Below are 14095 nucleotides of genomic sequence, written 5' to 3'. Positions count from 1 at the left end.
TCACATTTCTTCCGTTTTCTCTTCTTTTATCCTTTCATTTTAAAATAATTTATTTCAGAAAATAAAGATGAAAAACGTAATCTCTCTTATTTTCTTTCCTCTCACTTTTCTTTTTGACTAAGTAGTAATAAAAATAATTTTCTTTCCACTTTGTCATTGGCACCTTCCATCCTCTCACTTTTCCACCCCATCGAGCAAAAGCCTGAGAGTATGAAAACACCTTAACAAAAAGGGTGCATGAGAAGTAAGAAGTCTTGGTACTCAGGTCATGAAAGGAGAAAATAAGTCTTTCAATTCCTTCACATTTCTCTACATTCTTCCTTTCTTGCTCAAATTTCTTCTTCTTTTAAGCATGCTTAGTAGAAAAAGATGGAAAAAATAAGAGAAAAAAAATGATTTTGTCTCTATCCATTGCTTATCAATTGAGTTGAAAAATGAAAATTATATTAATTTATCATTATACTTTTTATAAATTAAAAATAAATATAAATTTAACAAAACGATAGATAATCTCATACACATGCAACACTTATATTCATATTTTTTTTATTTTTCTCTTATTTTTTTGACGTGTAATATCGATAGGTCAAAAAGAAATCAAATTTATAAAACAGTAAGTCTTTTTTAAAAATTGAATCTAGATAAAGAGAAACCAAGTAACCAATACTAAGCCTTAGGCATCACTTTCTTAAAATTAACTTATTTGGACCCAGGAAAGCCAACCTTTGCCTCTAAATGTTACATCTTTCTACAAATACAACTGGCGATGAGCTAACGTCCCTTGACTACTTTGATTCCAAGTAGCGCAAATTGCTTCTTCTCTCCTATCCCCTTTTCCGCACCATATCCAACGCTTTAAGGTTTTCTTCCTCAAAACGGACGTTAGCACGACTGAGTCAATAAACCAAAGATTAATTATACACACATCGTTGTTAGACCGTAAGTTGCACGTTATGGGGAAGTATTTTCCCTGCTGCTGGCAGGAATTGCCATGCGAACCAAACAGGATACATTGTTCCAATTTGCGTGTGGGACTGCTCTGATTATTCTCCTAGATTTTCAGCTACCCAACTGGATATTCAGTTTCCATCTATTAAAAACTTCCTCCATGCCCAATCAATCCTGCTTCCCCTTAGCTTCGGAGAGTTGATTTTTCCAAGTCTTTGACTGACAGTTGTATTGAATTTTCCTAGTGCCAGGTTTCACGGACATTCCTCTCGTGGCCAGATTACTAACAGTCTTACACTGTTTAACGCTTAAGAATCTTTGGAATGAAAGTAGGGAAAGATCCAAAGGATTGGGTTGGGACAGGCTTCGAGTTAGGCTTGTTGGTCATGCAGTTAGGTGAATTTCCGCGCAACTTGTCCCCCTGCTACGTGCGCAAAGTTTGATTTTATAACCCATGTGAAAAGCTCGGAGAATCTACTTTGCCTTCCAAAAAAAAAAAACACTTTTGCTGTGGAAAATTTGACAAAAGTAGATAAACCAACACAAAGTCTTTCAATTTTATCTGGAAAGCCATCTAAATTATACGCCATGCAAGCTTTTGTCTTATGATGATATGTAAATCAAAGACCTAACAACAAAGAGGAAAAAAAAATATGGTTTAATTGTGCCACAGTCATTTTCAGGAGGTTGGGCTTCCTCCCCACCCCTGCTCCTGCCCCACTGGTCAAAATTTGCTGCTCTTTTCTTCGACTGCTTTAACGAAATTGAGGGGGAAATAACACCGGGGTTCAAGGCTTCTCGTCACCAACTTTTGTCATCACTGTTTCCCTTCCCAAACAAAAATGGATACGAAACTCTGGTATATTTGCATTGACAAGGTTAGACGAAGAGAAAATCTTATTTATACTGAACCCCAAGCTCTGATATTAAACAACAATAAACACTTGTATAAGGATGCATCATAAAGTTTATTTTATATTGGGTTTTTTATGAAAAATTTCAAGAAAAAAATTTATATTGATGAATCTGTATGTTAATAGAATCCTCAACTGATTATCTGCTCCAACAATATTTCAAATAATTAACAATTTTAATTTCAAAGGAGTAAATAATCTTAAGAATGTATTTGCAGATAATGATTAGGAGCTTTTTTTACACCTTCAAATCACTATAGCAATACTACTCTCCTCCTGGTAATAAATCGATTTCTTATAATTACCTTGATCAACCTTCAACCGGTGATTGTTTTACTCTTCCTTTTACCTATCACTTTAGTCGCATTTCCTGCAAATCCTTGCATTCATTATTTAGAATGCGTTACTGACACTCCAACTTCGTACAAATTCATCATATATATTTTCCACTATTTTTAAAAAATAAAATTATTTCTTGAAATTTTTCCATAAAAAACTCAAATATAAAGTAAAATTTATGATGCATTCCTTACATGTAGGTGTTTATTGTCCTTTAATATTAAAAAACTCAATATAAAATCTTATCTTTAAACTTAATTAATTTTCTTTCTAATGTGCAACCTCACACTTAAATCTGAAACAACCATTCTCCATGGCCATGGCCATGGCCGTTTCGTGTTTAGGTAATTATCCATGTATTATCTTGAACATCCTAAACGAATCTATTTTCACTGGTTAAAATTTGAGATTACGATTTGAATATCTCATAACATTATTCATAATTAATTATGCAAATGGTGAAATAATAATTATAATTATTATTGTGGACATTCCCAAATAATTTGTGCTTGATGGTCTTCAAGTCTTTTCGAACCCACTCACACGATCAAGTGTGAGACTACTAGTAGTGTCATTTTCTTCTGTAGAATAAGAGAAAATAAAGAAAGAGACTTATCTTTACAATTATTGTACTCGTATATAAGTTGTTGCTTGAGATATAATGACTTATCTGGACTTTTTATATTTTTGGAAAATTAAAAAGGTGTTGGTATTATTTCTCACTTAATCTCTTAATTAATTTAATAATCAAAATAGTTGTAAATATTCAAAACTCAAGTTCGATCAAATTCTAAATTTCAAACTCCAACATGATTATGTCAGACTCTATTGTTATTAAATTTAGAACCCAATTCAATTTTGAATTCCTCATTATTATATTTATATTTTTGTTTATGAACTATGTGTGGCTATTTTTTTTTTGAAGAATATTATATGCATATTTAAAGATTAAAATAATTTGACTAGTCTCTTAATCAATTAGTTGAACAACAGTATCAAAATGCCCAAATCATAGTGAACAACAATAATTAAGTCAAATCAAGATAATTCATGAGTAACTTTGAATTATTCACATTGATTAATAACGGTATTTTAATATTCGTACATATTATTTCGAATTAATCATTCCGTACCTTTTTAGACACTTTAAATATTAAATAGTTTGAATTTCAAAATGATTGAAACAATTGGGATTATATTTTGGACGCCGTAATTAGCCTCCTAATTAGAGGAGCTGTCACACGGTTTTGACACTAATTATCCTCGGGGAAAGAAAAATTAAAATAAATAAAAGAAAAAACAAAGCTATATATTCTCATTATTCAATTTTCCTGTGTTAAGCAAAGTCAACGACCTAAAAGTGACGGACCGCCTGGGTCAACTATTTTGGCTGTGCGGGCAATATTGTCCAATCCTTGAATGTCACCTTATTCTGTACGGCAATAAATACGAAGAAGAAAACCCTATGCGCGTTGTAAAGAAAAAGGACTGCACGCAGGATCAGCAAATTGTCATTAATACCCTTTGACTACAATCCCTCTAATTTATATCAGATTATGTCAGCTCCCAATATAGATTTGAGCATTGTATTTTTTAGTCCTTAAAAGGCAAAGAGAACAAATGGCTCACACTGAATTATTTTATTGCCAATTGCCCATCTTGCTTCTTTTGCGGTTTAATTTCATTTTACTTAAATGCCCTTTTCATTTACTTTCATATTTATTAGTTTCCCCATGTGATTTGGTTGAATTAATGCCATTACAAATTTTTTTTTATGATACTAGTAAAATAAAAAACACAAGATTGGGTTGAATTATCTTTTCATCCGAATTAAAGTACATGAAATAATTTTTTTTACACTTATTATTTTATATCATGCTTACGTAAATGATGAGAATGTTACGTGATCATGTCGCTTCAGCATCTAATATGACATGTCAACATATTATTTCAATACCACATAAAATAAAAAAAAATAAAAGTGATATTTTGATTAATAATAATTAAATTATAGTTAATTATAAAAGTTTATTTGACATAAAATAAAAATATAAGAGTTTGATTCAATGCAATAAAAGTTTATCTAAATTTTTTTAAATAATTCAAGATTTTTAAAAAAAATATATATATTTTTTTAAAAAATACAATGACTCAAACCTAAAATTGTTAATTAAATTCATAAATGCATATTAAAGAGTTTAATTTATTTACCTTTTATTACATTATTATATCTTGAATTAATTTAAGTACAAAAAACATATTTGATTGAGTAAACCATAAAGAGGGAAAAATATCAAATCCCATAGTTTTACATTACACATAGCATATGCAAAAACCCAACAACCACATGGCTTATACTTCAATTTAGGTTTTTTTTTTTTCTCATCTTATCTTACGATACTTAAGAAAATGTCAACAAATCAAACGGCCCTCAATGTTTGATCACTTGGTCTTGTTGACTTTTAAACCTTTGATCATTTCTAAATTAGACAAATCCTCCTCTCTCCCTAAAAGAATGCTGCTGATTCCACTATTAGCCTATCATTGTTATTCAGCCTTTATCTACCCACTAAGCCAAAAGAACAGCATAAAGGGGCATAAGAAATATCTTCAGATATTCAATAATTAGTCAATAATATGCTAATCCTAAACCCAAAATTTTCAAAGAAACAACTGGAATATTTGTGGGACCCCATCACCACCACGATCAGATCTTTAATCAAACAACGGTTCGTGATCAGATGCCGTCCATTCACACAGTTTATGAACATTCTCTCTCTCTTTTCTTTCTTCCTAGTCAAATAGCCTTTTAATTGCGTGCTGACCACAACATTATTCCTGGGTCCATCTCCGTAAATTACTGCCCTTTCCGAGGACAATTCCGTCTAATCACTAACTCCATGTTCCCGAACTTAGAGGTTAGACTGGTCATTTCATTAATAAAATACTAAAATTCCACTTGACATGGAGTTTAACAACTCTGTATACAAAGCTCTCTCTCATTTCTAATTACCTCTTCTCAAAAGTCTCAGTTTTTGTTTTTTGGTTTCCTGAATTTTTGTTTCATTTTATTGTTTGCTTTGAAAGAAAAACCAGAAGCCCAAATCAAGGAACTTCAAAAGAAATCGTTAGCAGTTTTTGAATTGAAGCTCAGTACTTTAGAAGGAGCAGAGTCAATTGCAGCCATTGAAGAAGAACTGGAAAAGATCAGAGGTAAGCTCATAAATATTCCCAACTAAACCAACCCATTCATTCAAATTTTCTTTTTTTACCACCACACGAAGAAAAATTTTGAATTTCCCGAATTTACCATGCATAGACCTTTCTTTGTGTTAGCATTTATTGAGATTAGATGGCCTCCCCAACGCCATCAATTGCCCTGCTTTAACTCCCCTCAATTACTGCCCCCTTCTTCCCAAATTTCCTCTCCTTTCAATACTATTAACCCTTCAAGTACCCAGTATTACTTTTCCTCTGTTTCTCTCCTAATCAAGCTCTGTTTTTTATGTTCTTTTCAGGAAGCTGATGTTTGCTCTGTTTTCTTCTTGGAGAATCCAAAATGATATTGTGCCAAGCAAAACTATCCTTCTCAGTAACAATAGCAATTCTTTTGGTCATCTCCCAAGCAAAATCAGTTAACTCAGAGAAGAACCGGTGCAAAGGTTCCTGCGTAAAAGGCAATTTCTCAACAACCTTACCGTTTCCATTCGGGTTCTCACCGGGTTGCCCCATCCAACTCAACTGCAGCTCAGACGGAGTCCGGATTGGAGAATTCCTTGTCCTGAATGTAACTTCTACGGATATCATCATCAAACTTCCCGTCGAATGCGGACGACGGCTTGCCTCACTTTCAGTTCTGTTCGGTGAAAACTACGCGGTCTCTGTCGCTAATAATCTTCTGCTCCAAAACTGTACGAAGCAGTTACCAGCTCCTTGTGAAATACGTTCGAAGTTTTTAGAAAGATCATTTTTGCCTAACTCTTGCATTGATAAGAGTGATAATATAACTTGTTTTGCTGGCGGCGATGGTGAGCAGTTGTTGAATTTCAAGGAAGTTAGTAATACGCAGTGCCGTTTCTTGTTCTCGTCGACTTCGATCGTAGTTAACTCGGCTAGTAACTCAGTGGTTTCTTTGGAGTTGGAACGAGTTAAATTGGCATGGTGGGTTGAAGGGACGTGTAGCTGTGATGCAAACGCTAATTGTACAAATGTTAAGAAAGGTAACAGAACGTTGGGGTTCACGTGCCTTTGCCATAAAGGGTATGAAGGTGATGGGTTCAAAGCAGGCGGTGGTTGCCGGAGAGGTGAGTCAAGTATTTCGGGTCAATAATTTTGTTTGTTTCTTTGTTTTATGTATCATGTTTTAGGTTTAGGTTTGGACTTTGGTCTTTTTGGTGGATGGTATGGGTGACCTTTGACAGGGGGAAGTGGGAATGTAGACGTTTGTGGGGTGTCCTTTTCCCTTTTTCCATTGAAAGGGTGACGCCTCATTTTTATGACTGGTTTTAATTATCGGCTTTTTTGTTTGTTCGACTCTAAATTTAGATTATGGGATTATTGACTAGTACTTAGAAATGGTAGTTTCAACAGTTCAATCTGCAATGAAGCTAGAAGTTTTTATTACTATCTGAATTAACATGGAGAGTTTCTACATGTCAGTTGCATATTCAAACTGGGGAAGGGGGATTTCGTTGTGAAGTTATAGTAGTCCTTGTTTGTGCAGTCCTTATTTTGTGGTTGAATTGCATCAAAAGTAGGAGTTTCTTCTGGTCAAAGTTACAAATTTTACGATTGTAGTTAATGAACAATGTTTGCCATGAATTTAGCCTAAGTAGCAGTTTAACTTGTTCATTCTGTTTTAAAAGTTAAGCACATCTGATCTTTTTAGGTTTTGACATAGGCAGTGTCGCTTCAACAATGTATGTATCTTGCAATGCAAAGTTTCGTTCTTGGTTTGACAAACTTTAAACATTCATTTCTGAGTTCTATACTCTAGAAACACCGTGACAGATTCTCTACCATTCACAAATTTCAACAGAACTGGTTAACATTAGCAGCGAGAGTCATCTACCTAAACTGATTGTTCACCTTCATGCTTGGTTTTTTTTTTAATTTTCCTCATAATCCGCCCTTTTTAAGGAAGCATGAATGAAGGTTGAATGGTTTACGTCAACAAAGAAATGCGTTGTTGACCTGGCAAAACAAATGGAGTTACATCTTTGTCTGATACCTGACTTTTCTCACCTGTGGAAAGTTAATGCATTGCATAAAAGTGGAATGCACTAAAACTGTTCGTAATGTTTGGGATGTTATAATCCATACCTTGGAAAATCTAGAGATAAGTGGTTTAGGAAGCGTGGCTGGAATTAAACATCTCCCTGCTGATTCTGGTAGGAACAGTTTTATGCTAGCATGTGAAATATGTCTTAAATGCATTGTCTTTTCTTGTGATGATATTGAATATACCTTGTAGTTTTGCAGTAATTGAATAAATTCACTAATTCCTCTTTTCCCCAACTTTTCTGACTGCTACATTTATCAGTTCCTCACTGCAATCCTTCAAAATACATATCTGGCAAATGCGGGGGAACTACAAGAGTTGGTGTCCTGGTTGGAGGTAATCAGACAACAAAGTACAATACTTGTATTAGACTATTCTCTTCATCAAGACAGGGTTCATAATTCTTCTTATAGCACTCTGTATTGTCTTCTTCACATAACTGATGAACCATGTTGTTTCGTTCTTAGGGCTTATTGCTGGAGCTTTGCTGACGGGTGGTGTGGCTCTTTTATGTTGCTATGTGCGACGGCGTTCTAGTTCCTTGAACAAACAGATGAGTGCAAAGCGCCTTCTATGTGAAGCTGCAGGCAACTCAAGTGTTCCATTTTATGCCTACAGAGAAATTGAAAGAGCTACTAATTGCTTCTCTGATAAACAAAGGCTGGGGACTGGAGCCTATGGTACAGTTTATGCAGGAAAACTCCACAATGATGATTGGGTTGCCATAAAAAGATTCAGATATAGAGACCCTGACAGTATTGACCAAGTAATGAATGAGATTAAGCTGCTTTCCTCTGTCAGTCACCCGAATCTTGTCCGCCTCTTAGGTTGCTGCATAGAGGAGGGCGAACCCATCCTGGTCTATGAATTTATGCCTAACGGAACTTTATCCCAGCATCTGCAAAGAGAGAGGGGTGAAGGACTTCCGTGGACAGTAAGGCTCACAATCGCTGCTGAAACTGCCAAGGCTATTGCCTATCTTCACTCTGTGAATCCACCTATTTTTCACCGAGATATAAAGTCTAGCAATATACTCTTGGATTTCAGCTATAGATCCAAGGTAGCTGATTTTGGTCTTTCCAGGCTTGGGATGTCTGAATCATCCCACATCTCAACTGCCCCTCAAGGAACACCAGGCTATCTTGATCCTCAATACCATCAGTACTTCCATCTGTCAGATAAAAGTGATGTCTACAGTTTCGGGGTCGTTCTTGTGGAGATAATAACTGCATTGAAAGTGGTCGACTTCTCACGTCCTCATAGTGAGGTAAACCTGGCAGCACTCGCTAATGATAGGATAGGAAGAGGCTGTGTCGATGAGATACTCGATCCATACCTTGAACCACATAGGGATGCTTGGACACTTTCATCAATTCATAATGTGGCCGAGTTAGCATTTAGATGCCTTGCTTTCCATCGGGACATGAGGCCTACCATGACCGAGGTTGCGGAAGAGCTAGAACACATCCGGCTCAGCGCTTGGGTACCCGGCATGTGCATCGAATCACCAACAGCTTCCTCTTGTCCATCCTCCGATGATGAAAGTGAGAGATCCCTAAGGACCAAGACAAGCAAGAAGTCAGTGGTGGGAAGCCAGAGATTGATTGTGAAGCAAAGGGGAGGAGATTGTCTGACTTCCTTAGATGAAGTCAAAAACAGCTCCCCTGTTTCAGTCCAAGATCATTGGTTAAGTGAACAAAGCTCACCTTCAACAAACAGCCTGTTGGGCAATGCATCCCATCGAGAATGAGATCTCACAACATCCCTTTGCCTTTTGCTTGCTTGCCTCTTGACAAGTGTTTCATTAATAGCAATTAGTAAAGCCATTACTTCTTATTTTATACATCAATTCTGAAGTTAGAAAGCATTTAAAATCAAATTATCTGAATTTAGGTTCTTAATCAAGTTTCTAATTTTATTCTAATTAAATTTGAAAACGAAAATAAAAATTAACTTTGATTAATTCGGGTTAATTGGATTATGAGATTTTTAAATTGTATTTGAAAATAATTTAAAAATAATATTATAATTAAAACAAGAATAAAATAGTGATAACAGCTTTAATTAACAACATAAATGACCAAATTTAAGATACAACAGGAAAATCAAGATTTTTGGGCCTCAGGCCCTAAAATTCCGTTCACAATAGAAGTAGCCACCACAACGCCGAGACACTCAGCCCCCGCCACGGCACCCGCCTGAGCCAACGCGCCGAAACTAACGGCACTTTCGATCTCCTTTTCCGCTTGTTCGATCTCCTTCTCCGCCGTCTTCAACCCTTTCTCCACCGTAATGATCCCTTTCTCCGCCGTCTCGAACCCTTCCTTCACAATCTCCACCGCTTCCTCCTCCACGCTCTTCAACTTCTTCCTTAAACCGAATAACGGAATATCCTCCGCATTCGACGCCGCGTCTCTAACCGTCAATGCCGTCGTTGCCGTCAGAAAGAACAGAAGCTGTCTCCGGTTCGGGAGAGAAACCGTCAGCGCAGGTTTACTAAACTGCGCCTTGACGGATCGTCCGGCGTGCGCGTTGTGCGCACGGCTTACTGAGAGGGATTGGAGTACAGGTGGCGAAATTGTGGAAGCCATATTCCTTTGCTCGCTTCACAGCCTGATGTTTCGAAATCATAATCCTGTGACCCTGATATATTAAAAAGGTCGTTGTTTCTCTTCTAATTACGAAAATACCCTTTATAGCTTTGCCTCCTCGAAAAACAGTCGTTCCATTTCTGTCTTTTCCGCTTTAAAATCTCAAAAATTTTATGCTATTTTCCTCCAGGAAGGGGTTTTTAAGGTAAGCGCAAGGAGAAACCCCCAAAACCCGCTTTTCCATTTTCCTTTCTTTTATTTTGCATTTTCGGTCAAGAATTGAAGCAAAAAAGTGATGGCTGAAGAAGAAGTTACGGCGCCAGCGGCATCAGAGGCGTCGGTGACAATGACGGAGCAAACTCCAGACCTGAAAGTTGGGGAAACCCTAGGAACGCAAGGTTCAATCGAAGCCACAATCGAATCTGCGGTTCAAGGAGGCACCGAGTCGACATGCAACAATAACGATAATGCTGAAAGTCTTGGACTTGCTTCGGATGTTGATCGAGAGAAGACGCTGGAGTTCGCAGATGAGTTGGCGGAGAAAGGATCTAAGGCTTTTAAAGAAAACGATTTCGCCGAAGCTGCTGATTGCTTTAGCCGCGCCCTTGAAATCAGGTTAAACCTCGGGCCCCATCTCACCTTTCTTTTTCTTTTTTGAAGTATTTTCCATTTTTTTTTCTGTATGAGGAAATGGAAATGAATTCGTACAATTAATTTTATGTTGGATGAACGACTTTTGAGGAAGTAAACCAAATGGAGGTTTAGAGATTTTCCATTAGTAGCCTAATTTGCTTTTCAAGTTTCAGGATTGTGTCTTTATTCTTAAAATTGTTGTTTATGTCACGCTAGGGTTGCCCATCATGGTGAACTTGCCATTGAATGTCTGAAGGCTTACTATCTGTATGGACGTGCACTGCTGTACAAGGCTCAAGAGGAGACTGATCCCTTAGTTTCTGTGCCAAAGAAGGAGGGTGAGACTCAGCAAGGCTCGAACAAAGAAGAGTCTGTTAAAAGTGCTGTAAATGGTGAATCTTCAGTTGCATCTGTATCAAGTGATGCCAAACAGGACGAGAGTTCAACTCAGCACGAAGGGGCTACCAAAGATGGTTAGTATATTATTGAATTTGTCTATGTTTACTTATTATAGAGTTTATACATCTTGGTTACTTGTTCACAAAGCATTATTTTAATTCTAGTTCAAATTGAGCTTAGATAACTAAATGTAGTTTGAATCTTTTTGGATGTCGTGATATTAGTGCTCTTGCTTACAGATGGTACCGAAGCCATCTTATACTCCTCTGAACTTTTCATTCACATTATCGTCAGTTGTAGACAGTAGCTGCTGTAGCACCAATGTTATAATCATCATTGCATATGCTGCCCATAGACTAAAATGTTAACTGCTCTTTACGCTTAATTAATTTATTCCTGTATGTGTTTCAGGTGGAAGAGATGAGGAAGAGGAAGATGAGGATAGTGACACTGATGATGTGGCTGAAGCAGATGAGGATGATTCTGACCTGGATTTGGCATGGAAAATGCTAGATGTTGCCAGGGCAATTGCTGATAAACAACAGCTGGGTGACACCATGGAGAAAGTGGATATTTTATCAGCATTGGCTGAGGTTGCCTTGGAACGAGGTCGATTTTGCTCCTTATTGTTAATTAAGATTTCTTAGTATTTCTGTTATGCGTGTTCTTTTTGGGGTGGTTTGGGGGAGGGAAGAACCGCCTTCACTAATTTTTACAGTGGCTTTTCTTGAAGCATCCTAAAACATCAATTTTGTTTCTTTGCTGCTTCTTTAGAGGACATTGAATCTTCACTCAGTGACTACCAGAAAGCCCTTTCCATTTTGCAACAGCTGGTTGAACCAGATCACCGCCAAATTGCTGAACTGTATCTTTGATAAGGTTGAAATGTCTTTATTATTGAGATTATTACTCTCTATGTAGATAATCAATCCCAGGTTCTATTAAATAGTGTTGCATGTTGGTCGATGAATGCATACTAGTTAAAAAAGAAATATGGATTCCCTCAATTCCACCCTTCAATCTCAATCAGATTCTATATTTGCAACTTAACCTTATAATTCAGGAATTTTCGAATATGTATGTGTTTGGAAATTGGCTCAAAGCCCCAAGAAGCAATTCCGTACTGTCAGAAGGCCATCTCAGTTTGCAGGTCTCGGCTGGAGCGTCTAACAAATGAAGTAAAGAGTTCTGCAGGATCAGCATTGTCTTCGGCTGCCTCTGAATTGGATGATGGTGTACAACAGTCCTCCGATGGCTCTCAGACTGTTAAATCTATCACAGATAAAGAAGCAGAAATTACAACACTTGCTGGACTTGCTGAAGACCTGGAAAAGAAGGCAAGTGCAATTCAATTGTCTATGTGAACTGAAACCTTATTGTATAACTTGCTTAATTATTTGGTGCATTTCTGCATTTGCAGCTTGAAGATCTACAGCAGCTGGCCTCCAACCCGAAGTCAATTATTGCTGAACTCCTGGGAATGGTATCTGCCCGGGGAAGGGATGGTGAGAAGAGTGCTGCTCCCACTGCAGTGAGCTCTTCACGGATTGCTACTGCTAACAGCAATGAAAATTTCGATTCTCCAACTGTATCCACTGCTCACTCAAATGGGACTGCAGGGGTCACACACCTTGGAGTTATAGGAAGAGGAGTGAAGCGAGTTTTGATGAGTACAGGCTCGGTAGAATCAAGCTCAGCAAAGAAACCTGCAATCGAGCCATCATCTGACAATGGAGATGGCAGCAGTGCCTCCTGATGTTTTTGGTCCTAGATTTTGGCAATGCATGCTTTAGTAATTCCTAATACTAATTAGTAGTAATTGGTTTATGCTATGCTGTTGAACCATACCATATTAATGCTTGATGTTATGAATTCTTGCCAACCTGATAAACTGGTTCTGCTTATAACTGCCATCTGTAATAGTAAGCTACGGTTTATGTACCAGTTTCCTGTACTCATAATTGATCTATTCTGCTGTCATATGCTTCTGAAGAACCAACACCTGGTATTGGTGAAAGTTTTCTTGGTGCCAAGCATTTCCATTCAGAAAAATATCCCTGATTAGCAATTAGGAGATAGGACCCAATTTTTACCTGTATAAATCCTGGAGCCACTACTTTTACCAAACTCTTTTGTAGATCAGTTCTCTACAGTTTGTAATGGGGATCTCTTCTTGAAATTCAGATTTCTATTTAGTGTAATAATTTGTCTGATTCGGTCATGGGGACCTAGTGCATGCAATGCTGTTGTTGTCTGGGATCGTATCAATCATAGAGAAATACTAAGATTATGTGCGACATTTATAGCGAAATTATGTGCCACCTTTGACTTGAAAAACAAAAACATTAGCCTCTGTTTTAAACGGCCAACTAATTTCGTACATATTTGTTATCGAGATAGTAAGGACAAAAAGTACAGAAGGTACGATAATGTAATGCTGCTCCGAAACAAAATTGAAGGATTGATCTACAAATCATTCCAAAAACAAAAAGAATGTGTTCTGTTTATGTTCTTATTTGTTGTGAGTTATTGGGTTGGCAATTGTCTTTCTGCTATAATTATACTTAACTTGTGGCTACAATTAAATGTCACAACTATTTCCCATGATCCATATGTAAAATTAATATGTATTTGTTTCCATTATTCTTTCTCTTTGTTTTCCTTGGCGGTCTGTTTACATTTGTTTTGATAACCCAAGAAAAACAACAATGTTTAAGATTCCCCTCTGGCATGGGCAACTTCGCTGTCGGGATACCAATAAAAGTAAACCAGCCATAATTCGGCAGTCTTGTAATAATGCAGCCAATAGAAAAAGGGAGAGAGGCTGAGTCAGGATCGACGAGAGTTTTACTAAGCAAAAGCGATACGTTCAACATTAAAGCTGCTATTAAGATAATTAAGCAACAATGTTATGAAAACGGGGTCGATTACATCAAAGCAATAGTTTTCACCATAAAAACTGGACAAGGATAAAGAGACGGGAAGCAACA

At 36.9% G+C, this 14095-nt stretch overlaps 3 protein-coding genes across 3 annotated transcripts; 2 read left to right on the top strand and 1 right to left on the bottom strand.

Moving 5' to 3' along the window:
* On the top strand, window positions 5184-9349 carry LOC18611029 (wall-associated receptor kinase-like 14). Its single transcript, XM_018125623.1, has 4 exons — window positions 5184-5414; window positions 5720-6505; window positions 7744-7818; window positions 7950-9349. The coding sequence occupies exons 2-4, from the start codon at window positions 5761-5763 to the stop codon at window positions 9230-9232; spliced, it is 2103 nt and encodes a 700-aa protein (XP_017981112.1). The 5' UTR covers window positions 5184-5414; window positions 5720-5760; the 3' UTR covers window positions 9233-9349.
* On the bottom strand, window positions 9512-10183 carry LOC18611028. Its single transcript, XM_007047037.2, has one exon. It carries the CDS (start codon window positions 10071-10073, stop codon window positions 9588-9590), a length of 486 nt encoding a protein of 161 aa, XP_007047099.2. The 5' UTR covers window positions 10074-10183; the 3' UTR covers window positions 9512-9587.
* Window positions 10205-13104, top strand: LOC18611027 (protein HGV2). The gene is made up of 6 exons (XM_007047036.2): window positions 10205-10688; window positions 10923-11179; window positions 11517-11714; window positions 11880-11970; window positions 12169-12442; window positions 12526-13104. Exons 1-6 carry the CDS (start codon window positions 10369-10371, stop codon window positions 12859-12861), a joined length of 1476 nt encoding a protein of 491 aa, XP_007047098.2. The 5' UTR covers window positions 10205-10368; the 3' UTR covers window positions 12862-13104.

Source organism: Theobroma cacao, chromosome 1 (assembly GCF_000208745.1).
Source record: "Theobroma cacao cultivar B97-61/B2 chromosome 1, Criollo_cocoa_genome_V2, whole genome shotgun sequence".
In the NCBI taxonomy this organism is placed as follows: Eukaryota; Viridiplantae; Streptophyta; class Magnoliopsida; order Malvales; family Malvaceae; genus Theobroma; species Theobroma cacao.
The sequence above is the reverse complement of the archived record's forward strand: the minus strand, read 5'-3'. Positions and strand labels throughout refer to the sequence as shown.

Excerpts from the sequence above, each read along its gene's own strand:
- LOC18611029 (XM_018125623.1), top strand. The coding sequence starts at position 5,761 with ATGATATTGTGCCAAGCAAAACTATCCTTCTCAGTAACAATAGCAATT. Across the intron at positions 6,506-7,743 it reads AGGCGGTGGTTGCCGGAGAG|TTCCTCACTGCAATCCTTCA; the intron begins GTGAGTCAAGTA and ends TACATTTATCAG. Across the intron at positions 7,819-7,949 it reads AGTTGGTGTCCTGGTTGGAG|GGCTTATTGCTGGAGCTTTG; the intron begins GTAATCAGACAA and ends TTTCGTTCTTAG.
- LOC18611028 (XM_007047037.2), bottom strand. The coding sequence starts at position 10,073 with ATGGCTTCCACAATTTCGCCACCTGTACTCCAATCCCTCTCAGTAAGC.
- LOC18611027 (XM_007047036.2), top strand. The coding sequence starts at position 10,369 with ATGGCTGAAGAAGAAGTTACGGCGCCAGCGGCATCAGAGGCGTCGGTG. Across the intron at positions 11,715-11,879 it reads TGAGGTTGCCTTGGAACGAG|AGGACATTGAATCTTCACTC; the intron begins GTCGATTTTGCT and ends CTGCTTCTTTAG. Across the intron at positions 11,971-12,168 it reads CACCGCCAAATTGCTGAACT|GAATTTTCGAATATGTATGT; the intron begins GTATCTTTGATA and ends CTTATAATTCAG.